This window comes from Corapipo altera, unplaced genomic scaffold (genome assembly GCF_003945725.1).
Source record: "Corapipo altera isolate COAL_440 unplaced genomic scaffold, ASM394572v1 61281, whole genome shotgun sequence".
NCBI lineage: Eukaryota > Metazoa > Chordata > Aves > Passeriformes > Pipridae > Corapipo > Corapipo altera.
Genome location: NW_020884921.1, coordinates 468,286 through 494,781, shown reverse-complemented (window position 1 = coordinate 494,781; position 26,496 = coordinate 468,286). Strand labels below are relative to the sequence as shown.

The window sequence follows — 26,496 nt, the reverse complement described above, 5'->3', positions numbered from 1 at the left end:
GGAAGTTGTACATATTTGCAATGCATAGATAAATATCTGGTTTAAGTAGGTGATTGTTTTTTTCGTTCCATATACCTCCGTCCCCAAAGACATGGACCACCCAGGGCTTGTGTGTGTCAATTCATAGCATTTTTTTAGAATTCTGTATTTCTTGGACTTTTTTGTTGTTTTTTTTTAAGCTTCAAAACATACATCGGAAGTCACATAATTCAAATTTTTTAATGGTATTTTTGGAAGCTATCATGGCAAGCAGTGCTTTATGCAGTTTAAATACTAAGCCCTAGTTTCTTTCCGCCTTATACACATCATTGTTTGGTAATTAAATGTTACTACTTATTAACTCTTTTCACATCTTTCAAAGTAATTTTTCTTGCAATTTTAAGATATGAAACAGTTTTGATTTTCTCTTTATCATTCTAGTGAGATGATTTTTTTTAGAGAATCTCAGTTTTACTTAGAGTTCTAAAGTCTTATTCTATCAAAGTCCATCTACTGCCAAGATCTCAGAATACATTTTTAGCTGAATTCTGATTTCTAACCCACCAGTTATTCTGGTGACCTTTAACATATGTAGTTACTTAATTCCTTTTCTTTATAACGTAAAGCATTTTAATGTGTTTTCATTACTGCTCCTCTTGATATTTCGGAATTTATGTGCATTTGTTAGTTTTCTTTCGTTCTTCGGTAGAAGGCCTTTGATATACTATATCATTCGGCTTCATGGCTTTACCTTTTCTCAGTTTTGGGTGTACTTGTTGCATTTTTTTTTTTCACCACTTAATGTGTTTTAACTTAGCCTCTCTAGGAGAAGAGTGTAAGAAACTAGCTTTGTAGATCTTGTTCTTGTAAGTTTTTGCATTAAAATTGTGCCTGTGGGTGTAGGGAACTGATTCTAATGAAACTATTTATAATGTGAAATGTTCCAATCTGTCTTACAGGGTTTGTCAGAGAAATTTTAGTAAACCTGGTCAGTCTGAGCTTTGAATTGGTTTTCAAAGCTTATTTGAATAAAGATCCTCTGCTGAGCAATGAAAGCTGTTGTCTTAAGCTGTAGTGAATCCAAGTGTATGGAAGAGGTGGTCTGAATAAACCTTTGTCACTGATGACCCTCTGACTGTTACTAGTAGTGAGTTGTAGTTTCTTGCATTAGTTGAATGCCTCCCTTGTGAAGGGAGCATTGAATGAACTTTAAAAAAAATGGTAATTGTAGTGTTACTGGTAAATATTTATACCAATATATGTGTCCATATATTGATGCACATCAGTGAAACAGAAAACAACGATCTTTTAAAATAGTGAACTTTTCAGTTTAAGAAAAAATATTCTTTTAGGAGACAAAGATAAAAGTTGTTAGAGATCTGAATCATCTTTATTAGTATTTTTACCTGTAAATAAAGGTACACCGGTTTACATGTTTTCTTGATATTTTAATAATGAAAGTATTTGAAATAAAAATGGGGAATAGCTGTTTCTTGCTCTGGCTGAAAATGTTCCACAGCAAGTTAAATCTTGTATTGCAGGAAAGAATAGTCAAAAATATTCTTTGATGCTTGAATGTGTGCATTTAATAGGATTTATGGTAGGTTTTATCTGGGGAAAGTGGTCATGCTTGTATGACTAAGAGACATATCTAGGTTTTGTGGTAGGGTATATGGTAGGTTTTATCTAGGGAAAGTGGTCATGCTTGTATGACTAAGAGACACTTGTTCTGAGTTTGAGACACCCAAAAAAGTATGGGGTAAAAAAATTCAAAACATATCTTTCCAAAAGTGTCTGAAAAACAGGTGTTAGGATTTGCTTCTCTGAAGTTGCAAATATTTACAGTGAATCCAGTTTAGGATTAAGAGCTGAAATCTGCACCCATTTCTCATTTTCTGATGGGCTGAGAGCAGTTAACTTGTGCTCCCTGTGCACAGATGAAATATGTGGTCTCTGTGAGTGAATTGGTCATGGTGTTATCTGTGAAAAGTTATATGAGTTCCTTTTGTTTCAGTACTTTTTATATTAAAATAGTTTCAGAATTCTTAGATAACTTGAATAAGTGAAAGAAATTATGGCTGACGCTTGGCCATAATGGTGCTTCTAAAGTAAAATATTTCAGATGAAATTTTTTTATATGAACTTTACCAATACGCATTAAAACCCTGTCACTCTTTAACTGGATGAAAGATGTGAACTTTAATAGTTTTCTTGGTGCTATTGCCAAAGACCAGTGATCTGAATAATGAAAGGAAAATATTTGCTTGCTGCTTCTGAAAGACAGTAATATTAATGGTTTTACCTTAAAATATGGGATAGAAAACCTTTAATTATTATCAATAATGCTTCTATGTGTAATGTAACTGTAATGCATTAAGCAGATTTGCTCAACGTTTTTGTATGACATTGTTTGCAATGATACAGCTTGAGTGAAGTGTAGCTCTTGTTTCATTTAAAATTTAAAATTGTTATAATGGGATGTTATTTAAGGGTGAGAGTTGAATGGTGCTTCGGAAGAAGAGTGTTTTAATTACATTAGACAGTGCTTTTGCATATGCACAGTAATTACATCTTACTTAGTATAAATACTTCAGTTTTGCTGGAATAATATCTCAAAACAAAATACTAGCATCTAGGCAAAATGCTTGCATTTTGACTGATGAAAATCTGCCTTGTCATTAGTAGCTTCATCTCACTGCCTTATTATTCTCTACACACATAATGAATTGATTCAAGAAGGTATAAAATGTATGTATCTTGATATAACAAGAGCTTTGTTTTATCCAAATTAAAAAAAAAATAGTCTGGTGAAATATAATAATAATATGGCAGTTCCTAAGGTCTTTTGTTATGGGTAAATTTGTCATGTGACTAATTAAAGTTGTGAAACATGTTTATATCTGTGGAAAGGTGAACAAAGTTCCTGGAAATATTTTTGCACTAATATGTTTTTGCTTGGCAGATAATTTAAATTTAATGAGGATATGTAGCATTACTGAAAATTTATTATATGCATAGGCTCACATTTTACTTGGAGGCATAAGAATTGAGGAATTCCATTATATAAGCAAATTGAATAAATAAAATATTTTTGTAATGTTCTGCTGATAGGTGAGAATTAGGATTTATTTTGAACTTTGAGATTGGGTAATCTCTTAATCTGTATTGTTCCTGACAGAGTTTTTACCTTCTTCTTTGAAGGAATATGAGAAATTCTTAAGAAGTATTTTATTAATTCTATTTTTTTCTGTTACTACTTTCTAATGGGTGAGACTGAGACCAGTGTTGGTTTAGTTAGGTTTTGATTCCACAAATGTTGTTTAAAAAACAAAACAAAACAAACAAAAAAATCATTAACATTAACCAAAACGTTTAATTTGAAATCTTATCCCAAAAGAACGTTAACCCCAGTTAAGGAGAAGTGTAAAATGACCTACCCAAGTCTTGGAGAGGCTCTCAGAAAGTATTGAACAAGTTCTTAAAGACTCCAAAAGCTGACCAAGAATATGGTTAACTGTTACATTGTCTGATAATGTAGGAGTCTTCAACATGAAACAGGGTAAAAGAGAGCACCTCAAAGCATTTCTTTGTTGTGACCACAAATATACATTGAAATTTGTTGTTATGCATAGAAGTCATGATTTAACAATACTTCAGCACAGGTATCTAAAGAGTTGAAAGGAAAATAATTTTTATGGGAAACTCATTCTGTGTATGGCAGGTAATCCAAAGGTTCTTGATATAGAAAGGTAATATAGCCTCTGATTTTTGTTGATTCAGCTAATGAGAAGTTGGAGTTGACCTTTCACTTCCTGCTGATTATGAGGTAATAGGGTAGCAGTGAAGTGCTGTGGAATTTACCAGCCAAAGTCTGACACTGGAAAAAAGAAGAAGCCAGTGAAAAGATAAGGGGAAAACAATAGCCTGCTTAGGATTCTGCATATCTGTAGAGCAAAACTGCATTTGTTAAAATTAGAGTAGTGTTGCAAAAAAAAAATTAAAGAACAGGATGAAAAAAGAGTAGTTGAGAATTTTCAGCACTACGGAGAAAAAGGAAGGATTTTCCTTGTTTGTCTGTATTACATTCTTGGTATAGTGGTAGATTAACTTAAGTCTGATGTTACAGCATAACCGTGTAGAAGTCCTCAGTTTGCTGTTTGCTGCTGTCTCTCAGCCCTGAAGTTTTATTATTTCCTTACTTCCAAAGTGTCATCTCGGCAGTTTTGTCCACTGCTTGTCAAAGTTTATGGTGCCAGGGAGAACTTACTGTCCTCTGGCATGTGTGTAGAAAGAGCGCTACCCTCAGTCTTTACAGAGCTAATGTTGGAAAAGAGAAAAGATTAAAGGGTTTAGCTATGTAAGTAACTTGTTCACAGGACCTTAGTTGTAGACTGTAGTGCCAGTGAATAATGGAGCACAGAGCAACTAAATATTCAGGTAAGGAACCTGGAAGAGTTACAGTCAGAATGTGAGATTATGGGAAGAAGTTCAAGGTACAGGTGATCTTTAAGTCAAAGACTTGAGTGACAAATTTGTAGTTTGGGTGGAAGGAGATAATGCTAGGTGAAGTGGTTTGATCTGGGAAGGAGGTAATTAAATTTGAAGGGAAAGAAAACCACAGACTGAACCCTGAGGTATCTGTGTAGGAAATGGAGCAGAGAATGCTGAGTAGAATCTACTCAGAAGAAATGTTAAAGGAGTGATTTGATAAATAGGAAATGGGTAGCATGGAAACTGTTGAAAGATACTCATGGAGGAGTAAATTGTGCTTTACAGTGGGGAGGATCAAGAAGATAGAAGATAGAATTTTTGTTCTTTGTTTAAAGGATGACATGAATAGAGGGAAACTTCTGGGAACAGTTGTAAATAGTGCATCTTTTGAGCTTGTCAATGAAAAGACATGAAGTACAATGATAGTCCTACAGGTGCAGGAGGCACAAATGTTCTGGTATAATTTCATTTTTCTGTACTTACAATTTATGAACCTGTAATAATAATTAAAAAAAATATAGGCAAATAAAGTCACTCTGTTCAACTCAGGACTGATTCTTTTAGTTAATAATATAATCTGCATTCAAATGGAAGAAAAGGCATAAGATTACATTAAAAAATAGTTATTCCATATACACCTGTGAAGATATGCAAACAGTTGCCATAACGAATGTTGGTAAATTATAATTTAAATAATTTTGTACTTTCCTTTAGAGCAGAGACAAACTACCTCCTTTAATGAATATATGTCACAGCAGGTTTTGTACATTATATACAGCAGGTTTTGTTCATTACTTCATCTTTTCTAAACTGTGTTAAAGGGGAGGCAATTGTGGATGAGAATTGAATAGTTCAGCCTGAAAAATAAATTTAAAATGCCCTTAAATATCTCGATTGTGCTTGCAACTGTAATAGAAATTCTTTAGTAATTAACAGGACAAATTAATGTATTTTTTGGTAAGCTATATTCAAAATTTCTTGCAGAAGTACTAGCATTAAGAAAAGAAGACTTGCAGAGAATTGATGTTGAATATCCATTGTTTCCTGGCTATGTTTTGTATATTTATTTGTTGTGGTATGTACCTGTTGTTCTAATGTTGTTTTAATGCTCTGTATGTAAAATATATGTGCAGTAATACTAAACCTGAAGGACGGAGCTTGGTTGCCAAGAGATAATTTAGTAAATATGTTTTTTCAGATACCTTTTGATATATAATCCCACGGAACAAGAGCGATTTTCAGTGGTTTCAGTCCATGTGAATTCACCCAAAGTTAAATTATTGTCTCCACTGGGAAAACCTGTTACTGTCCAGATTAGTGCTGTGTGGGATGGAGCAACTACAGTATCACATGAAGCATATCAGGTACACTACTTCAAGTAAAAAGCATTAAAGTATTTTTGACAGATATTGTAGCTTCACAGTTGAAGAAAATGAAAACCATACTTTATGTATTGGCAATTCTATCTTCTGTAGACCATTCAGTTGTTTTAAGCAAAAAAATATAAATTAGAAAACATACAAGGATTTAGCATTAATGTTTCTTAAAATGATAAGTTAGTAAACTTTTGTGATATGATGTATTACGTTTAAAGGATGAGTTTCAGCTGCATGAACAGAAAATACTTAAAGTATGTCTTTTCCCTTAACTCTCTAAAGCTGATTCTTTCTTCAAGTGATGGTCTATACACACAGTCACACAATCTGTATGTCCTCAAGCACTCCAGCTGGAAGGTCTTGTAAGGGCAATGACTTAAGCATTTAGATTCAGATTTTTTTTCTCTCTTCCAGATACTTGAGCTAGACATATGTCTTTGAGTCCACCTCTTGGATTTTTTTTGAAGCAAAGATTCTGAGAATTTTTGAATCATATGTCATTATAGAAGATTGTCCACATCAGAAATTTATTTCATTAAATTCCTAGTGATACAGTAGTGGTGTATTATTGTAATAGTACTTTATTACTTTCAGGCTTACATTCCAGTTCCTTTTGACATAAGAACTTCTTTCAGGATAATATTCCTGCAAAGATAATTCCATAAGTGTCTCTCAGTTGTGTCCCAAAGGAATAATTATTGGAGGTAAACCCAATTAAGTAGCTTGACCCCACACAGCCACTTGCTTACTGGTCCAGTGGGATGAGGGAGAGAATTGGATGGGTAATGGTGAGAAAACTCGTGGACTGAGGTGAAGATGATTCAATTGGTAAAGCAAAAGCTGTGCACACAAGAAAGTAAAGCAGGGAATTCATTCACTGTGTCCTGTGGGCAGCCATCCCCAGAAAACCAGGGCTCCATCACATGTAGTGGTGATTTGGGAAGGGCCATCATTCTGAACATCCCTCTTTTCCTCTTTCTTCCCACAGTTTTTATTGCTGAGTGTGGTACCACATGGCCTGGGGTATCCCTTTGGTCAGACAGGGTCAGCTATCCTGTTTGTGTCCCCTCCAAGCTCCTTGTGCACCCCCAGCCCGAGCAGCATGAGAAGCAGAAAGGGCTGATGCTGCATAAGCACTGCTCAGCAGTAGCTAAAACATCCCTGTATTATCAGTGTGGTTAATACTAAAACCAGGCACTATATATCCTACTATGAAGAAATTTAAGTCTATCCCAGTCAAAACCAGCACAATAATTAACAGTCATTGTTTGAGGAAGAGGAAATAAAATTACTTATCTGGACGTCAAATTCTAAGCAAATTGCTTTGGAGATGTACCTGGCATATTACTCTTCTCTGCAGATTATAACTCTTAAATAACCAGAGACTGAAAATGAGGCACTTGCCTTGTATTTAGTTATTTAAATTTTTTGTATTTTTAAATGTAAGTAAGACCTGTGTGCACTTGATCCAGTACACATGCATCTCCAATAAACAGCAAAGATACTCAGAACCACACATTAGAGCTAACATTTTTTCTTAACAAGATTCAAAATTATTATTACATTAATATAATGATGATCTTGATGCTGGGCAAATTAGTGATGCAGATATTTTTGTTTGTTAATTCTTCTTAGCATATAACTATTAATTTTGGAATGTCATTTGTAATTTCATAGTCATTTGTGTACTATGGGAAAAATTCAACCATCCTAAAATTATTCAGGAAAAAAAAGAGTTACCCTGAGCATAAATTCAGTGTAAACAGTTGTTATTTTGCTATTTTTAGTAATAGCTTCTTATTTGCTCCCAACAGATCTCTTTTGTGGCACATCTACCACCTCTTGGGATTGGAGTTTACCAGCTTTCAGCGGATGAGAGTTCAGAAGCAGTCTTAACTGACTATAATATATACATAAGGAATAGTAGGCAGGAGAAGGCAGACAGAATTTTCAAGATAAAAGAGATGGAGAATTCTGCAGATAATATAATCTTAGAAAATGCATACATGAAACTGTGGTTTTCGGGAATGTCTGGATTACTAGAGGTGTGTTGCATTTTGTTTCAAAACCCTATGTTTTACTTTTTTTGAGAATTTCCATGCTTATTTGTGGGAAATTAAATGTGTGTCAACTATTTCAAACATGAATCTCTGTCCTTTTAGAAAATAAATACCAAAGAAGATGGTAAAAACCATCAAATGAAGGTGGAGTTTGCTTGGTATGGAACTACAAGTAACCGAGATAAAAGTGGAGCTTATCTCTTCTTACCAGATGGAGATGCCAAGGTAAACCTTCTGTTTGCAAAGAGATTATAATCTTGAAGTAACTTGAAGCATTCTGCAAATACAGATTGGAAGAGCTGTTTTTTCTCAAAACTGAAATAAAAATTGTGTGGATAGACATAATGACATCAGTTATTGAAATGATTGGCAAGAGTCCATACTAAATAACCCTAGAGTTAAAATACAGAGTAAAATCAGAGTAAAAATACAGTAGAAATCTGGAAATGCAAAAATATGGAGAATATTTCTGATACACCAAAAAAGTTGAAATGTTACCCTTGCAAGTAGTCCAGTGAGATGTGACCATTATTCATACCATAAAAGAAGTCATCAACCATAAAAGAAGTCACTTTTCATGGTGAAATTCATACTGAGTAATTCCTGCTTTTTTATTTTTCTGATTTTTAATATTTTTTATTATGAATGAGGAGCTTCTGGTTCAGAGCACAGTACTTTTCAAACTGATATTAGCATATTTAGTTTAGTACAGTAGTTAAGAAACTGAGTGCCAATTGGTGAATGTAAAGACAGAGTAGGAAGCAACTGTTCTGATTTAGTTGCCTGGGGTTATCTGTATTTTTAGCTGTATAATTACTGAAGAGTAACAGCTAGTCCTCTTACTTTTGAAACTGGAAATTCAGAAATGGCAGTGTTTTTACACTAACTTAATTACCATACGGAATCTACTATACCCCTTTTGGAACTAGAAAGGTGATATTTCAGAAAGCAAATCATAAAATAATGAACATTTATGAAGCTAGCTAGTTTGTGGCATATTTCTTCTGCTAAGTTTCTTCTGTGAAAACCTAAGTTGCATGCATAAGGCAAACTGGGAGTTCTATGTTTACTGCTTCAGGAAATAGGCAAGAGTAATCATTCTAGGGTTTTTTGAGCAGGGAAAGGTGTTAGGCTTCCTTTTTTTTTTTTCCTGTTATATCTGTAAAGCAGTCTGCAAAGGACAGAACAGTTTCCTTTTCTTTTAGCAGTCTCTCCTAGCAGCACACATTTTGAGGTCTGTGAGTTGAGAGTTTTAAACTATTTCATAATTGTTTCTTCAGTTTCATAATTGTTTACTTCAGATATGTTAAACAGGGTTTACTTATTCTTAATTTTATATGTCAGTGTTTTTGGTCTGTGAATACCTGAAAAATATTGGTTATGGTTTTTAATTTTTACCTTTCACCTGCTGCATGGTCACACTAACTACTTTCATTGTATATGATAATTCATCTTTTTTCTTGTAAAAGCAATAATCATTAAATCTAACAGTTATATAGTTTTAACTACACTGTTAAGCTATTTGCTTTATAAAAATAGTCTGAAAAAATCTAGGTAGCAAAATGCTGTGGTTTAAACAGAAAAGGTCTGTCACATGTCTGCAAGCAGAGTTAGAAAAGAAAAATTAAATTAAAGTGCATTTTTAGTTAACATTAAAAAGGGTAGTGTTCAGCTTTTGTAACATTTTATGCAATAAAAATGAAATCATGATGCTCCTGAAAACTCTGCTTCATTAATATTATGCCTCACCATAAGGCTCATTTGGCTTGCATTTTAATAACACTAATTTAATTAAGTTGTCCCACTGGGAATAACAACATAATTCTATAGTAGTTTCTAAAACAGTTTAAACTAACACTTTCTGTCTGAAAAGAAACACCATCTGTTCAGGGTTCTCAGTGTGATATAGATTGACTAACATTTTCTCAATCCTTCTTTGAATTGGCAGTAGGGTAGATTACAGGCAGCTTTCTTGATTTTTGGCTAGGTGTTTTGTTTTTCTTTTTTTCCTATCCCACTCACGCTATGTATTACTGCAAAATTTGCAAAGAATTATTGTTTTTTATGTTGGATTATTTTCCTTTCATGTGAGTACAGTTATATCCTGTCTTTGCCATCGTTAATTGGTTAATTTGTCATCTGATAAGTCTTTTGGTTTACTTTACTTTTAGTTCTGCAGTGATCAGGAATTTTTTTTCTTCATTTAGTTTAATCATCTGTCTAACCATAGTACTTAAAGTGACATTTTGCTGTTGGGTTCTTCCGACGGTTTAATTTTGGAAACTTGGAGCTGTAATATGCTAGGTTTGCAGTTTAGAACAACAGACAGATACAATGCATTTCTGGTCATCAGTAGGCTGTTATAAGTAGAAGTTTTCTGCAGATGATGGTCTGTGTAGTGTAATGTCCATGGATCTAAACCTTTCACGAGTTTCATTGGATTTATCATCCTCGTGGCTGACCTAAAACTGGCCTGGTGTGCTGTAACAAGTGCATTCTGGCTAAGAAGTGGTTAGGCCTCTGGTATAAGCGTTATCCTGGACATCAGCAGAGACCTGGGTTAGTGACAGTGATTTGCAGAGTATTAAATAGAAGCTGCACAGAGCACTGGTATCTTTTTGTCACTGCTCTTGAAAGAATTGCTGGACTTCAGGGTGTATGACACCGTGGAAAACATTGCCATTGGTGTTGTGGCACAGGGTCTTGTAATGGGATATTCTGACCCTGCTGTCTCCAAAGAGTGAAACTGTGAAACCAGTTCAGTAAGACTCTCAGACCAAGACACCAGTGCAAAGTCCAGAACACTGATACAGAGCAGGGACTCCATGCTGCAGCTCTAGAGGTAGGACAGTCCTACTACTGTGCCTTTGTATTTTCTGCAAAATAGAGCAAAAGGAAAACACCAGGGGAAAAGGCAGCATCTTAGTTTTTTTAACTGTCAGTGCCACTTTACTCATTAACAGTGTTATCAAGGTTTGGAAGAAATGGATTTGCTTGGACCTCACAACAAATACAAACAAAAGCATCCCATCTATGAAGGAAAAACATGTTTTTATTTCTTGTGATTCTGTATATCTTTAGATCTGGGGGGGAAAGAAAACAGTATTCAATAAACTTTGAAACAGTGAAATGTCTAGATTTTCTTCTATGTAGTCAAGGCAATATGTGATGACTTTTTATGAGCCCTTTTAATATCCGTAGGGAATAGAGAAAAGCAGATTTTTTTCCAAAGAGTCAGATGCTAAATGCTTGTGGGATCAATGTGAGTAGTTGATTTTTTTGTTTCACAAATAATTTTTTCAGTATCAAAGTGATGGTTTTTTTGTAGACACAGGAAATTTTGATAATCCCTCAGGCCGCTAGGTGTATGATTCTGCATATGTACTAGCTCCCATAGGTACTTATGTACTAACAGATTATATAAGAAAAGAGATCTTTTTTTTCCCTGCAGGATTTCTAGTGCTAGAGTTAAAATACATGTGATTAGCCCAATTTAATCTCAAATCCTGCCAAATGAAAGGTAATCTGCTATTGAGAAACAACTGTTCTGGAAGGCTTTGTCTTGAGTTCTTTTTTAAAATCTCAGACCTATCGAGAGCAATTCACCTGTGTTGGAAAACTTTCCCCTGGGCATAGTTTGACATCCACATCAACAGAAATTTCCTGATCACACTAAGAGGGTTAGTAGTGCTTTACTTGACTACAAGGAGAAAGGCTTACTGCCCATGCTTCATACTTTCAGGCTGCAATATGCCATGCTATCTTCTGTACAAGGCAGTAAATCTTTAGGTGAAGGTATCTCTCCAGTTATCTCCACCCTCTAGAACCCGCTTTGATTATTTTAAGACATCCTAGGAAACAATGGGGTATTATTTTACTCTAAGTATTCTGTGTTAAAATTTCTAGCTTCCTACTCCCCAACCCTCCTGCCCACTTTCTTTCAAAGGAAGGTTGTTGTATTTTTCTTGAATATGAGTACAGAAAAATGGTTTCTGGACCCTTTGACCCATATTTCTGTTATCCTGTTTCTGAAAAATACTGCTTTCCAGACACAACAAAACCTCCTTCAGCAGGTTGCTGAATCTTGTGCAATGAATTTCATTCCAGTGGAGCTGAGTGGAACAGATTTTGTAACAATTATTTATTTTAACTCTGTAGAATGTGAAGTCTTTAGACCAACCACTGGATATGAGACCAAAATATTTTTATTCCTAATTTAAGGTGTGACTAATTACTATTCCTTCATGCTGGAAGGTCTGTTAGTCCAAGATCATTTTCAAAGCAGACTTAAAACTGAATTCAGACTGGGGCTTTGTCAAGTCAGTTTTGCAAATAAGTGTTGTTGTTTGTTCTTTCCACATGGCCTCTCAGTCACATTTTCATGTCAAAAGTACCTTTGTGGTTCAGGTCCAGGACGAGGATCATTTCACAGGCCTGTGCATCTCTCCAAGGATCTTTATAATGATATGAGAATAATTGCACATTCAATGCATAAAGATGTTTTCCTGCTTAAAAGCCTGATTCATTGAAGTGTTTTTGGTGAGGCAAACCTGGGCAATTATCTCTTTATAGGATGTCTCCTAGTGACTATCAACAAATCACTTTCCAGGATTAGTGCTTTTCTAACCACTAAATATGAATTAGGAGAGTTTCCTGTTCTGTCAGTACCATATTTTTCCTTCATTTTTCCTGTTCGCCCAACAATCGGGAAACATCAGTCATCCTTCAGAACTTGGATATACATCATGTTGCCACTCTTTGTATCAGTAAGAACTTGTCTGTAAATCATCTTCCTCCTTTGTGCCTTTTCCTAGCACTGTGTCTGAATTAGGGGCTTGCAAACTGGTTTTGATACATTTCTCTCAATGCATATGCTAGTGAAATTATGAATTATTATTTTTAAAAAATCATCAGTTTCAGGCAGTATCTGCAAAATTACGATTCCTTTTCTATCAACTCATCTTTCTGTATAGTTCAGAATGGTGTGAGTGGTTGCCTTATCTTCAGAAGAGAAACTGATTTGGCTACCTGTGCAGTCTTGAGACTCTTTTGTGTGAACTTAGTATTTGTGGCTATAGCCCAGAATCCAAGAGCTATTAAATCCGTCTAATTTCAACTTTCTTTGTATTTTGATAGCTGTTGTCAATTTCACCATCATGTTTTGTACTAAAAAGCTCAATGGAAAAGAGTTCCTTTAAGTGATGTTTTCATTTTGTTTTGTGGAGTGGGGATTTTTTGTTTATTTTTGTTTGGTTTTTGGTTTGTTTGGTTTGATCTTTTCAATGTTTGGTTTTGGAAATTGCTTCAGGTAATTTTTTCTATTAAGTGCACAACCTTTTATATTCCGTTGTTACTCGTCTAGCACTTCTCCATTTTGCTGGTTGGCTCCAGTGAGAGTCCTAGTGAGAAACGTTCGTGCAAACAACAGAAATAATACCATAAGATGTTTGAGTAAGTAACATTCTCCTAGGTAAATTGCTGAGAGTATTTGCTTGTCCTGAAGACCTCAGCTTTCTCAGTTCATTGTCTGGGAGTTCCTTTAGTTGATGTTTCAGTCCGTCATTGCTAACTTGAGTATATTTGTGTTGCAGGTAGGATTTTGAAGGGTTTGATTATTCCAGCTTCTGGTCAGTAATCCCATTCCTCTGTGGGATTTTTAACTTCCAGGAGCATGTAGTCACAGATTAAATGAGTTTGTCTTCTCTACCTGTGTGTGATAGAAAAGGAGATAGCACCTCTTCTGCCAAAAGGGAAAAATTCAGTCTACAGTTACGGATCTTGACAGTTTTTCGTGGAAATAAGAGAACCCAAAAGCCAGCTCAAATTCTAACCTAAGATCTGGTCTTCAAATTCCCTTTATCTCAACATATTAGTTCATCTGGCTTATGTACCCTCTGAATACCATACTCCTCCTGTGTTTCTCAGCTAGCAAATTGACTTTTCATAATAGATAACATTTGTCTGTCTTGTTGACAAGATGAGACCCCATGGAAGTATTTAATAATTTTTTCATGTAGACTGTCAAGAACTCCAAAACACTCTTTTGGGGTTTGTATTGATGAACTGGGTAAGGTGGTCAGTAGAAAAAAGCGTCTCTCCCTAAACCAAACCATCTTGTCAAACTGTAAGCAACTATAATTCCTCTTTCAAACTCCTGAACAAAGTATTCCTGTAGTTCATAGTTGCAGAGTTGTTTCTTGGAGCACTGTCAGAGCTTTTATTAAACAGTATTCTGTCTGAAGGTCTAAGAGTATGTATGTGAATAGAAAAGGCAAGCTTTTAGTCTCTGAAAGTCTCTTTCATTTCTTCTTTTATATAATACATCCTGAAATCTTCTCTGTAAATATACATACAGTTATATGCTCAAAGAATATTGGATGATATTTACCTGTACTTATTCTTCTCTAACATGTGTCTGTATATATGTAAGCTTGATTTCCACCTTTCCTCAAGATACATTTGATCTTTGATTTTGTTGCTTGAAGAAAGACTGTGATCTGTCCTTATGACACTGGTACATACAGAAGGGAGACAGTCACCCTCTGAGAGCTTTCTGCTTAGATCTCTCTGCATAACATGCTTTTCAAGTATTTGGGATGGGTTTTTTTTGAGTGAAGTCTTTATTTATAGCTGTTTCCTTATAGTAGTAGTTGCATGTGTTGTATTTTCAGTTTTGGCATTGTACACACTCAATATTTAACTCTTTTTTTACCTTTGCAGCCACCCATCTATTTCCTACTGGTGTATACAGTTTAGTTGGAATCAACTGTTTTTAAAAAACATCATCATTTGCCTAGTCAAGACCCAGAATATCCTGATTACATGGAAAAACAATTTTCTTCATCTCTTTGATTTGACTATATGCAAAATTTGTCCTATTCTTTGGGAGGCATTAGTAATAAGCCACAGTCCTCATTGACATTTCTTAATGATTCCCAGCCCTACCCTGCATTCCAAGGAGCTCCACTGGCACCTGTAGCTGCTTCTGACAAAGAAAAAGCTTTCTCTTTCAAAAGGATATGCAAATTGATCCATAAGACAAGGTAGAGGCAGCTTTCCTTGTGCAGGGTGTACCACTCATAGAGTAAACTGTTAACCATTATGGAAGTGTAGTAATTGATTACTGGTTAGCAATTAAGATTTTGATAGCCAAAAAGCTCAACCCAAATCTATGCAATATTAATACCTTAGTGTGTAGACCTTTTATCCATTAATCCTCATAAAATACCTGTGAAATATGTAATGAGACAGCCTAATTTCAGGTAAAGAAAAAGTGAGACTCTGAGGAGAAAATGCTGAATTTGAAATTGGGGGTAATCTTTTGATTTTAATCTCTTAGACTAGACTTAGACATAGAACAGTAAAAAATAAAAAAAAGTGTAAAAAATAAAATACTATTTAATATTTATTAAATACTTTGTTTTATTGACACTATATTTATGCAAAACTTTCAAAATACTTACTCTGACTTTCTCTTTTCTTTTTGTAGCCTTATATTTTTACAGATCCACCTACCATAAGAGTTGCTCATGGAAGGATTTTCTCAGAAGTTGTTTGTTTTTTTCACCATGTGACACATACCATGCGCCTATATAAAGTCCAGGGTAAGAGTTGTGAAATTCTGTCTCTCTTGGCAGTTATTTTTCATCACTACAGTCTCGGATGCCTTTTTAATGTTTAAGTGCACTTCTGAACTAGTGTAAAATTCATCAAACTGAACTCTTTATGGGTCAAGTGCATCATGATTCCTCTCTGAGTATCATGGTAGTCATTAAGTCATGGTATACTTAAACTCAACAGATTTGTTGGAGGTACCTCTCCAAACTTTACTGAGTCATCTGAATGCTGTAAGTAACTGTAAATTTTGACAATGAGGAAAAAAAATGGAAATATCTTGGAGATGATGTGGTTTCTTTCATAGTTTCAAGCTTCCTGACTGAGGTACAACAGTATCTTCTCTAAAGCTGCAAAGACCATAAGGGTGAATATTAGTGGCATTAGTAGAGAAGTCTAGTTTATTTCTCAACTGTAAGCTTTGTTATCTGTGAGCTTCCTCTGTTATGTCCTTCATTTGCCTGGAAGAGCTTATGACAGAGTTGACTGTGTCTGCTGAGAGGCACCAGCACCAAATATCAACTTATTTGCTCTTAGGACATAACATTGTATCAGTTTTGCTTGCTTTTTCTTCAGTAAGGCTTTTGGTTTTTTGTTTCTCTGCTGTTCAGGTGCTGATTTCCAAGAACATTCTAGGTAAAGAGTAATTTTGGAAAGTCTGTACCCTTCCAAACTTGATTAAATTGGCCAGTTAAAAATATAAAAGAGGGAGGAAATCATAGTGCAATTGAATACATTTATTTTCCTCTAGAATGTTAACATGCTTAAGTGTATCTTTCTGTAACTAAGAAACATGCATTTTCCGTTGTTCATCTATTTGTATTTACTGGAGTAAGGAAGCAGTGGTTAATGTTTTCAACACTGGAAGGAACTTACATTTTGTATTACCATTACTTTTACCATAGGTGTCAAAACTGTCTTTGTGGTTTTTAAAATCTTATTTATAGTATTTAATTATTTTCCCTAAACACCTTCGAAACCAAATAATGATGCTATAAGTACTTTGAAAGCCTTCCTTGTTCTTTTCCTTCTTTCTTTTAGATTTCAAAACTGGTATTGACATCATCTGTTGATGATGATCTGTTTATCTTTCTTTGTGAGTGAACTCTCTAGTTTTTTCTTCTTTTTTTTTCCCTGACAAATTTTAATTCATCACAATGTTTCAATACTTACACAATTAGATATTCAGTCATCACGGTGAAGTCCTGTACCATGCGTACAGCTTTTAAAAGGAAAAATGATGCAAAATGTATTTTATGTATTTTCTGTTCATTTTTCGGCATGTTTTCATTAATTTCTTCATGCGAAGTTTTCTTTTGCAAAATTTAAAATTTGATAGCTTTGCATCATTGTTTTGCTGGAGTCTGTTTCCTGGGCTTTGTAAGGAAAGTTATTTATATAGCATTATTTCAATTAAAATGAGATGTTTTGAAGCCTTACTAAGTAGGTACAATAACAAAATATGTGGAAAGAAATCAATAGCTGTATATGCATAACATACATTTTATTTTTAAATAAAGACCTGGTGTCCTGTTGTAACCTACCCTGCTTGCCATCGGAGAGCAAGCCTGATTGTGTGGCTAATCCAACTGTTGGACAATGCTTCTGAGTCCTACAGCTTCTTCAGCAATTTTGGTAAAACACTGCTTTTACCACTTTTGGCTTTAGAAATCTGTTATTTTGAGCAGAAAATACTCTGCATTGACAACTCTGTTCAGTAATTGACAATTGAGTGGTTTTTAATTTCTGCTACCATTGGCATCTTGTTTTGATATCAGCATGATTTTGTTGTTTCTTTTAATCAGAAGTTTATGTTATATTATCTTCATAGTTGTAGTTTTGTATTAATTCAAATTATGTAGTAGTAAAAGACTGAAAGTAATTTTGAATCTGGTAATTTAAAAATTCTAAGTAAAACTACTTTATCCTTTGCAGTGTCCTCATACCTTTATAGTCCTGCTTTAAATAGTTGGAAAATCTATGACTAAGAACATAAAAGTGGAGCCTATAAATCTACTTCTTCCAGACTAGGTTTGGGAAAATAGAAGTAATTACCTGAACTGAATGTTTTTCATTTAGCACTATATTATAATAACCATTGGTAGATGTTAACAATTTAACAGTTACTGGTACTGCTCAGGTGGCATTCAGATTTTAAAGCAGTTGAGATAAAAAATACATATCTCTGTTCTGCTTGGTGGAATTCTTTTCACAGTTGTTAGTCCCATTAGGTTATGGAAAGGATGGAAGTGATCACGCTGAATGATGGTATGATTCTGCTCCAAACTGTGTCTTGAACTGTTTGAAAAGGTCAGGCTATTATTAAAGGTATTTAATTTTCAGTACTAGGCACTGTAGAAAAAAAATAATCCCACTGAACAATTTTTTGGCATTTTCAGATACCTAATCCTTCTTTTAATGAATAGGAATCTTTTCCCTGTCAACAAGGTTTTGTGTCCTGGTTGTGGTCATATCAGCACAGTTTCTTAATTCACTGTCCTAAAGAAAGATTCTCCCTCTCATGGTTAAAACAGTTGCTCAGAGTTTCATGCTCAGACAAACAGTTCGATCAAGAAGTAAGTAACTTCATTCTTGTTTGTGAATTACCAGGTCTTGCTCCAGGATATTAGCTGCTTTTAAAGACAGCACTGAAGTGGCCTCCAGTATCTGGTTAGGTATAACAGAAAAACAAAAACTAGCACTGCAAAACTAGATAATTTTCTTCTGGGAACACAGTCATTCTTTCATATGTGGCAATCACTTTTAAAAATTGAGAGATTTTAAATGCATCTTTTCTCATGTAGGTTTGGAAGGACAGTCTCTTGAAGTTTCCAATATTGTGGACATTAGAGGAGAATATAATCGTGAACTTGCAATGAGAATTTCATCTGACATTAACAGTCGAAATAGATTCTATACTGATCTTAATGGATATCAGGTAATTGTCATCTATTAATTATAAAAGCCTAGGGTGTCAGGTTTTGACTATTTAAATCCTTCTGAATGTAAAGATCTTGAGTTAGATTAATCAAACTCTCATGTTAAACTGCACTAATCATTTAAGAGGAGAAGTGCTTTTTAATATGCATCTGTATAAAATTTGATGTAGACCAGATGAAGAAGTAACTGCTTTTAAGGAGTTTGTTGAATATTCCTTTATATCCTTTTTAACTTAAAAATTATAGAAAGGCAAGTTATGACAAACCACCATGTAGTTGTTTGTATATCTCCATGCCTTCTTTTCCTCTACTTGTTCTATTTAATTAGAACCCTTTGGATAGCACAATAACAGATGTGTATAAGGACCAGCGACTCAGAGAACAGCTCCTTGTAGCTGAGTTGTAAATAAGCGAAGTATTTTCAGATGTGTTATGTTTTATTGGTGATGCATCTGATGAAATATAGTGTGGCTATTGTCTTAACTTCAACCCTGCAGCACGCACAAAAGAAAGGAAAAAAAATATTGTTTTGCCTTACCTTCCTTCCTTGCTAAGAATAGTTTTCCAAATACATTGAAAGCCTTGCCTGCTGAATAAGAGACTACTGTTTTTCCAGTTATAGTGTAGTACTGTACTGCATTTTGCTGGAGACAGTGAATATTTAAATGTAATTTTAATATTACTACTCATTTGTCATGTACCATTTAAGAATTTGACTAGCACTTTAATAAGTTCACATTATAAATCAACAATTCCTTTTCTGCTTGAATCTATTCACTGCTTGCTCTCTAGAGGAGAAAAAATTTTCTCTCATTCTATAACTGTGATAATCCTTTTCATAGATTCCCTTGATGGATCTTTCACATTTTTTAAAATATTCTTTGATCTAAAAGTACACCAAAGTTATCATTTCCAAAGCGGTAATTTTAGCCACAAATCTCCAAAAAGCTAAATAATACAGTGGAATGAGTGCTTTCATGGTGATTGTTCTTCCAAGGCACATGGAATAAATGTTTAAAAATGTCTTTGACGTTTATATACACAAAAAGAATGTACTTTATTGAAGTTTGTGTCCATATTGCAGATCCAGCCTAGACTGATGATGAGCAAGTTACCTCTTCAAGCAAATATCTATCCTATGACTACAATGGCTTATATTCAAGATGTTGGTGTTCGTTTGACACTGCATTCAGCTCAGTCTCTAGGTGTTGCAAGCTTGAAAAATGGTAAATATAAAATGATAGATATGATAAAGGCTTATCCTTCATGTTTTTCTGAAATAGTTAATTCAGAGATTACCAAACCTACCTACAAGCATTGGAAGAAAGGAAATAAGTTTCTCCAACTCTGACAGGTTTTAGAATATGTCTGTAAAAGAGGAGGAAGAGCTTGTTCCTAAATGAGATCTGTCAGCTGCAATGAAAGACCTGCCTCAAACTAGGGGCAGAGGAAAAAGATTGTGAAAAAGACAAAAGGAGCAATAAATTCTCAAAACTAGGTATTTTTCACCCAAGAACTCTGATGGAACTCAAGGATGAAACAGCAAAACTAAAGGGTTTGTTCCTTTTTGTACTGCCCTGGTACAGTACAGAGGACTTACGAATGATGCTGATCATGTTTTTTGTTCATTTTTTTTTGCTTTAGAATAAACAGCACTAGTCTTAAGTTTTATACAGTATAGCCTAACTCTCTTTCTAGGAAAAACAAGAGCAGCTTTTTTTTAAAGATTAGTGTTAGTGAAATAAAACATAAATATGACCCTTGGTAAGAGTCAACAAGCATACCTTACAAATTTAATGGAGCACTTTGAAAAATCAATTCATATTAGGAATTCCAAAAACGACAGTCTTGGCCCTCAGAGCAGAGAAGGGTGCAATGAATGGCTGGGAGAGTTGGAAGCAGAGACCAGTTATTGAGTCTATACTGCTGTCAGAATTGGGAGGTATTCAAATAAAGCTAGAAGTAGTGGGTAAAATAAGGTATATAATTCATAACTGAAGATATATAATTCCTTGCTGTAATAGATATTGCCAGTTTAAATTTATATGGTTTTGAAAAACAATGCAATGAATACTCATGAGAAGAAAGTCTGTCAGAAACTGTGCAAAAAACCTACTTCCCACTTCCTTTTAAGAAAAATATCATGGATACTCTGTTCTGACAAAAGGGGAATACTATGCTGTATTGGTGGCGGTATTAGCAAACCTAATGTATTTTAGGGCAAGGACTTAACACTGACTAATGCTTTAATAAAACCACCGTGGAAAATACCAGCCTTTTGTACCAAGACCACTGGATAGAAGGCCCAAACCACATTTTTTCCTGCCTCCCCTTGCTGGAACCCAAATTTCTATTAGCCTGATCTTACCAATAAACTTGACACTACCAAATGTTGGTATGCACTCGTTACATAGGTATTGGGGACTAAATTAGTGTGCAGAGGCTCTGTTACCTTGTAATAGTGTCTGTATTTGCTCTTTAACAGTCTTAGTCTCTGCATCACAGAATAACGCACCATCTAAATTCGCAGACACTCCCGCTTTCTGTCATAAAATTAAGGAAGACTGCCACTGCTTGACATTTTGCAGTTAAGCATCCGGAAGAAACTGACTTTCTGTGAGCACTTGTTTTAAATCTGTCAGAGGGCATAAGAGGCTTTTTGCCTACTCCAGTTAAATAAAAGAGCAGCAGATGTGTCCCATGCCTGGTTATGGCATTTATTTCCTTACCATGTCACTCTTTGACAAACTCTATTATGTCACTCGAGGGTAAGATATACCAACATCAAATATTTACTCTCTCCCTACCAAAAAAAAAAAAAAAGTGTTCATCTAACTTGTTATCATTAAATAATATTTCACTAAATAACTGAGTTTACTACCATTGCCCTAAGGGCATGTTGGATTCTTTAGAAAAGAAAAAAAATGCAGCTGAAGCTTCAGTGGTTGCTGAATATCATACGCTTTATGTCTTTTCTTCTGAAGGCCCTTCAGGAACTCAAAGGGATCATGGAAGAAAATTCAAAAACATTACAATTTAGGCAAGCGCCCTCAGTAGCTCTGTATCTGTGACTGACATAGTGTGCATAACCCACCATCTCAGATTGATATGAACAGGACCTTAATTCAAAATAGCGGTTTTTTTCTTACTCATTGCCAGCTGACCTCTGTCCTGGATAAACAAAATCTGATATTACTTGAGGGAAGGGAAGAACAAGTATTTAAGAAAATCAGATAAATGTTTGTAGAACATTGAAGTGTAAAAAAACCTACCTTACTAAGCAGAACCTTTTCTAGAAGCTTAAATTGTGCATTTCTTATTCATGATACAAGTATTTCAGTCGTCCAACTTTTATTTAGGAAACCAGTACGCTTGTTTGAAGATTCAGTGTACAAAAACCTTAACAGTCTAATTACATGCCCTGAGCTGGTTTCCCTTTGGAGATACATACTTGAAAAGAGGTGAACTTCATTGTCCATAAGACTATTCATGATTTAACATCATGCTTAAAGAGCTATTCTGTATGGCAATGCTGCAGTTCATATAAACGCTGAACTTCACACTCAGTGCTTATCTAGTGCAAAGTTCTTTCCTATTCCCACAAGTGAAATTAACCTTACAAGAAGGGATTGTGTGTGTTTATATACTCCTATTGAATATCTATTTTACCTTCTGCCTTCAACTGTGAAACAAAAGCAAAGAAAGGAAAAAAATATATTTGGGAGGTCTAATGGTATTAACTCTTCTGATAATCAGTCCTAATAATACTGATCAGTTCTTCCTCTTCCATACTTAAGAAATATTATGATTTTTTTAATAAGTGATGTTTCAGAGAAGTTTTCTTATGTTTAATAGAACTTTACATATTCTTGTTACTAGTATAATCCTTGTATTGTTCTTTTAGGTCAGCTGGAAGTGATCATGGATCGCCGACTTATGCAGGATGACAACCGTGGCCTTGGACAAGGTGTTCAAGATAACAAGATTACAGCTAATGTCTTCCGACTTCTGTTGGAAAGAAGACATGGGACAGATGTGGTAGGATTCACTGTCTGGATTTTTTTGGTTTTTTGCTAATTAACATATAAATATTTATTTCTGTTGCAGCAGCAATGAACTCAGTAAAGAAATTATTCCCTGAGCTGTAGAACTAAGGAAACATATCTTCCAAGTCCAAGTTTTGTCCTCTTGCTTGCATATGCTCTTCTAAAAGACTTCGTCTTTTCTATTCCTCACTCAAATCCTGCAGCATGTACTTTCTCACTCACACTTCAATGTATGAATTTTGGTTGTGGAAGTCTCGCTTTTTTTTTTTAATTCTTTTTTATTTATCATGCCTTTAAAAATTTGCTAATGAGCATGAGTTCTGCTTCTTAACAGTGTTAAATGGGTCTGAACAAAGGTTGACAAATTAATTCAGTTGAATGGGTAGAAAGAGAAAACCTCTTATGAATTTAATATTCTTAGGAAATAAGAATTAAGTGGAAATATTTAGATGCCAGACATAGGAACCTTATCAGTTCATTACGATTCTAGGAAAATTGAGACCATTTTGTTTTAAGGGTTTTTTTATACTTGCACAGACCTCACTTTGTCTTTTTGTGTCTTAGTCTTTTGAATAACTTCAGGTTTTTTTCAGTTCTTTGTATTTTATCACTTTGTTTGTTTTCCTATCATTTTTGAGAAGGACAAAACAAGAAGTATGTCTTCATGCTGAGGCAGTAGAATTGTGATGACAGCACTGAGTATATTTTAAAATCATTGCATAGCTAAAGATGAGAGGTTGTATACTGAGCTACTAATGAATATGCAGATAAATTGGAATTAATTCTGGTTTATAATGGGTGTCATTAACCACTATGAGAGGATGATAATATGAAGCTGAAAGCTAATTTTCACCACTTAATGATTGACAGTTGTACATGTCATTTTGATTTTCTAGTTCCTCATCATGTATAACACAGGCTGCATATTAACTGCATTTACCAGTGGGGTGTGCAACTGTCTATGCTAACCTGAGTTCAGCAGCAAGTCTAGCTTTGACAACAATGAGCAGTGTACAGGTTAATCTGTCCTTACAAGAAGAAACCTGCAGAGAGATCTGTACTGCCACCAAAAAATTCTTTAGTGCCCAGGGTAATTTGTATTGTATTAAATTAGAATGTGAAGCTGGTAAGTAAGAATTACTGGACATGGAAATCTATGTTTACATTATCAAATAATTTGAAACAACAGAAGTAGATCAAATCAGTTAGTGCAATGGTGCGTACATTGACACCGTGTGCAGTTTTAGTGTTTTCCATAGAACCATTAAATAACTCACTAAAAGGTACCTCTGGAAGTCTTCCAGTTTAGTTCCTGCTCAAAGCAGGTCTATTTTTGTGTCAGAACAGACATAAAAGATTAGTCATCCTTTCAGACCATAAAGGAGATGTGATGGGTTAGAGCATGTTTGGTGCCATTCCTCCAAGGAAGCTTCTTAGTTACTTCCTTCTAATAGAGACCTTACACATTCCTCTGCAAACTGCAACAGTGCCTGGTGAAGTGGGGTTGGCTGTAAGTTTAATTTCAGAAAAGCACTGCTACTTCATACTAAAACACTGTATCAGAAAATATTTTAGGTTACCTCAATTTAGAATAAAGGCAACCTAAACAACTCTGGTATTTTTGAGTTAGTGAAACATTTACGTTTGTCTTTGGATATATTTGCCTGTTTGTTTGGGGTACCAGGCAGGCATCATCTCAGTAGAGTAACAACTTTTTTGTTAAACAATTTTGTTTAACAATTTTTTTGTTAAAATCCTTTCTTTCCTACAGTTTTGAAAGATTCTGTGCAAATTATTGAGAATCTTTGAAAGGAGAAAGGGCTTGTAATTACCTACTACAATAAAAAATTTCTGGGATGTTTTGGATACCTGTGCTTCTGCATCTACCTTTCCCCATAACTCTTTATGCCGTGTGTGGTTTTAAAGAACTGTTGAGGACTTTAAGGACAGTTACTTCTTGTACACTCTTCCGGAGACTTAAAGAGAAGTGGAATCAGAGCTATGTGGGAGGAGGCACAGCCAAAGAGGTGCTATTGTTCCAGCTGGTACAGTGTGCACAACACCCAGGAGCCAAGAAAGATGTTTCAAGGAAACATTTTCTTTCTGGTGTTATATCTGGAATTCCTGTTTCCTATATTGAGTGTTCTAGAATTTTGTTTTTTGAAATTTATCTGAACATCCGTAACATTTTCTGATTCATGGTAATGTTTCAGATACGTTAAAGTAAGGAAGGGTAGTAGCCTCCTTTTTTTATTGTTAAATGTACAAACATGTTTTTTTAGTGCATTGTTACTCAGAAGGTAGTTGTTATAATAACTTAAAAATAGCCATGTCAGAAAAAATGATGATGAAATTATATGCAGTTTATATATGCATTTTGCTACAGCGTGACTCATACACTGACCCTGATTTTGTTGTCAAGCCTTATTTTATTATTGACTGGAGGAATCATGAAAGCCATTGGAGGAGAAACTTTTTGATCACTTAACATCTTTGCCAGTACAAGCTTTTCCTAATGTATATTCCAAAATATTTCATTTTATCTTTTCTCAAAAACAATTCTGAAGAATAGGACGTTTTCTACTCTTTGAGAAACTTCCCTGTAAAAGGAGAGTATATGAAGTGTAAGATATGCAGTTCTTTAAGATTAATTAAAATAAATGTGCATCACTGGTGAAATTACTGTGGATGTTTTTGTTTATGACAGTATCAACCAAAAGTTTCTTTTCATTTATATATCTGAAATACTTTCCCACCCTGAACAGTAAATTTTAATGGCAGAGTCAAATCACATGAATGTCCTCAAGTGTAAGACGCACCTGTCCGGCGGGTAGATAGAGGAGAATTCTTAATAATTCATAATAATTGCTAGCATACTCAGTCTGTATTCTAATAGGCTCCTAATCCTAATGCTACCTGGGTTTTGGCTCTTGAATTCTAGCCCATCAAATCAGTCATAAATACTCATTCTGATATTGCCTGATATTGTCTTCAGGTTGAAGACAATTGTCTTTTTGGGTTTGTTTTTGTGTAGGTAGGAGGGTTTGGGGGGAGGTGTTTAGGTTTTGTTCTCTGTTTGGATGTTGTTACTTTTTTCCCTAAGCTGGATACTACTAAAGGTTTGTTCAGAATGACAGTATTGTTCATTAAGTAAGCTGTGTACGTAGTAAGACCTGGACAAATCTCATTTCACTTTACATTATACTCACATAATTTATTGATAATTGTGTCCTTCAGGGCTCAGATATTTTTACTATGTTTTGATAAAATTTCTACATAGGTCTTTTAATCCTAGTAGTTGTAACCAATTCTGCTTATATGTTCATTTTGTCCTTACAAGCATTTTTTGGCTCTGAATATCTCTTTGAATTCTCTTCTAATATTAAACCTTCTTTTTCCTCAGATTGTTAAGCAAGAACTGAATGCATTTCAATTTTAAATTGGAGGGATTAATATTTAACTGAGAATGAAACTGAGTACTGTTATCAGTACTTGCCTGTCAAAATAGTAAATGCTTATTTTTGAAAATATAGACTGTTCTATATTTATTGTAAGTTTTGGAAAAATAAACAATACCTTTTTACTTTCTGAACCCTAGCATGTTGTATTAGTGTAAGAATATGAAAGAAGTAGGATTTATAGGGAGTATAAATATACATTTATTTCATCAGTGGCGTAGCTGTAGAAAAGATGCCACACCAGGCATATACTTTCTTCTTCAGGTTCCTATTTCATACCTTGCCTTCAGTTGCTCAACTGATTTACCTGGATTCATAGCCAAAATTCAGTGGCTCAAATAGTTGCTGTGGTTTGGGGGAGGTTGTTTAACGAAACAGTGATGCAGGCAGTAAATAAAATCACAAATATGTGGGAAGATAGTCAAACTCCCTTTCTTCCACTAAATACAACTACTCTCTTTTTCTTATTAAATATCTGTCAGTATCCACTTTCTCTGCGAATGTGTGGTTGGTGATACAGCAACTTCTGCCTG

General features: G+C 34.6%; 1 protein-coding gene across 1 annotated transcript in view; it reads left to right on the top strand.

Moving 5' to 3' along the window:
* Positions 1-26,496, top strand: part of MAN2A1 (mannosidase alpha class 2A member 1) — a 111,437-nt gene that overhangs the window by 66,166 nt on the left and 18,775 nt on the right. The window contains exons 13-19 of the mRNA XM_027656847.1: positions 5,669-5,834; positions 7,661-7,891; positions 8,009-8,131; positions 15,396-15,510; positions 18,325-18,458; positions 19,544-19,685; positions 22,364-22,497. Of these exons, the coding sequence (XP_027512648.1) occupies positions 5,669-5,834; positions 7,661-7,891; positions 8,009-8,131; positions 15,396-15,510; positions 18,325-18,458; positions 19,544-19,685; positions 22,364-22,497 (1,045 nt within the window). The remainder of the gene's footprint in view (positions 1-5,668; positions 5,835-7,660; positions 7,892-8,008; positions 8,132-15,395; positions 15,511-18,324; positions 18,459-19,543; positions 19,686-22,363; positions 22,498-26,496) is intronic.